The 1,152-nt window shown below is 31.6% G+C and overlaps 1 protein-coding gene across 1 annotated transcript in view; it reads right to left on the reverse strand.

Moving 5' to 3' along the window:
* Positions 1-282: 282 nt before the first annotated feature.
* rassf6 (Ras association domain family member 6) overlaps positions 283-1,152 on the reverse strand; it is a gene marked incomplete at its 5' end in the record, with an annotated part of 6,672 nt that continues 5,802 nt past the window's right edge. The window contains 3 exons of the mRNA XM_043249795.1: positions 283-631; positions 744-841; positions 915-1,033. Of these exons, the coding sequence (XP_043105730.1) occupies positions 556-631; positions 744-841; positions 915-1,033 (293 nt within the window). The remainder of the gene's footprint in view (positions 632-743; positions 842-914; positions 1,034-1,152) is intronic.

Raw genomic sequence — 1,152 nt, forward strand, 5'->3', positions numbered from 1 at the left:
CAAACCACAGTGTGTATATATATATAGTGTGTGTGATATATATATATAATTTTTTTTATTTTATTTTATTTTTTATTTTAATTGTCATATGCATTGCTAAGAACTTAATTTTAAAGAAGTACCCTCAGATTCCAGATTTTCCAGATGTTTATCTCAGCCAAATACTGTCCAATCCTAGCAAATCTAACAATAATGAAAAGCTTACTTATTGAGATGATGTAAAAATCAAAATAAAAAAGACCATTATGACAGTTTTTTTGTTCAAGGCTCACACACAGTTAATTCACAAAAGTTAAATATCAGTATTTTATTTGCTCACATGATAAATATTGTAATTCCATTTATGTGAAAACAATTTTACATTATATACATTACAACCACAAACTTAACAGTAAAGCTATGCACGAAAAGTTATATATGCACGAAAAGTTATATATCCTGATTTCTGGTTTGTAGTCCTGAAGGCTCACTTTCCATTTAATTTTCCTTTTCCCTGTTTACTCTGTGGTTGACATCTCAACAGTTGGAAACAGTTTCCAGTTGCCAAGACTTCATTTATACAGTTGTCTCTGTTTTAAACGGCATCTTTTTTTTCAAGCACTGCAACAAGACACTTCTTTCCTTTTTATATCTATATATATAAAAAAATACATGAAAGCCTTTCAGGTAACACAATTGTTCTCAAACAAACAAATGCAGTAATTGGCAAAAAAAAAAGTCTTCATAAAGTTTTCTAGACTTACTTTGTAATTATTCTTTGTACTTCTTGGTTCTCTTGCTCTTCCAGCTTCTGCAGAATTACCTTCAAAATCGGCATCTCTAAATTGAGGTACTGAGCTACCTATTAAAATCATGAATTTAGTTTTATTTGAGTAGGAAACACATTTCTGTAATGTCTGAAGAGCCTGACTTACATCAAGGCTAATTTCCTGTTCGTCTGCGTCCATGAGGAACATTTTCATGATGCTGTTTGATGGTCCCTGTAGAAGACGTTCCCACAGTGGCAGGTCTGAACTGCTCAACCTTCGCTTTTCTATGAACAAGGCACATAATTGTCAGAAAAGTGACTACGTTTAGGATGAAGAATCTTAGAACAAAATTTACTAAATGAGGAATCATTTATAAAAAAGGTCTTATGCTTGAAAAGAACTC

This window comes from Puntigrus tetrazona, chromosome 10 (assembly GCF_018831695.1).
Source record: "Puntigrus tetrazona isolate hp1 chromosome 10, ASM1883169v1, whole genome shotgun sequence".
In the NCBI taxonomy this organism is placed as follows: Eukaryota; Metazoa; Chordata; class Actinopteri; order Cypriniformes; family Cyprinidae; genus Puntigrus; species Puntigrus tetrazona.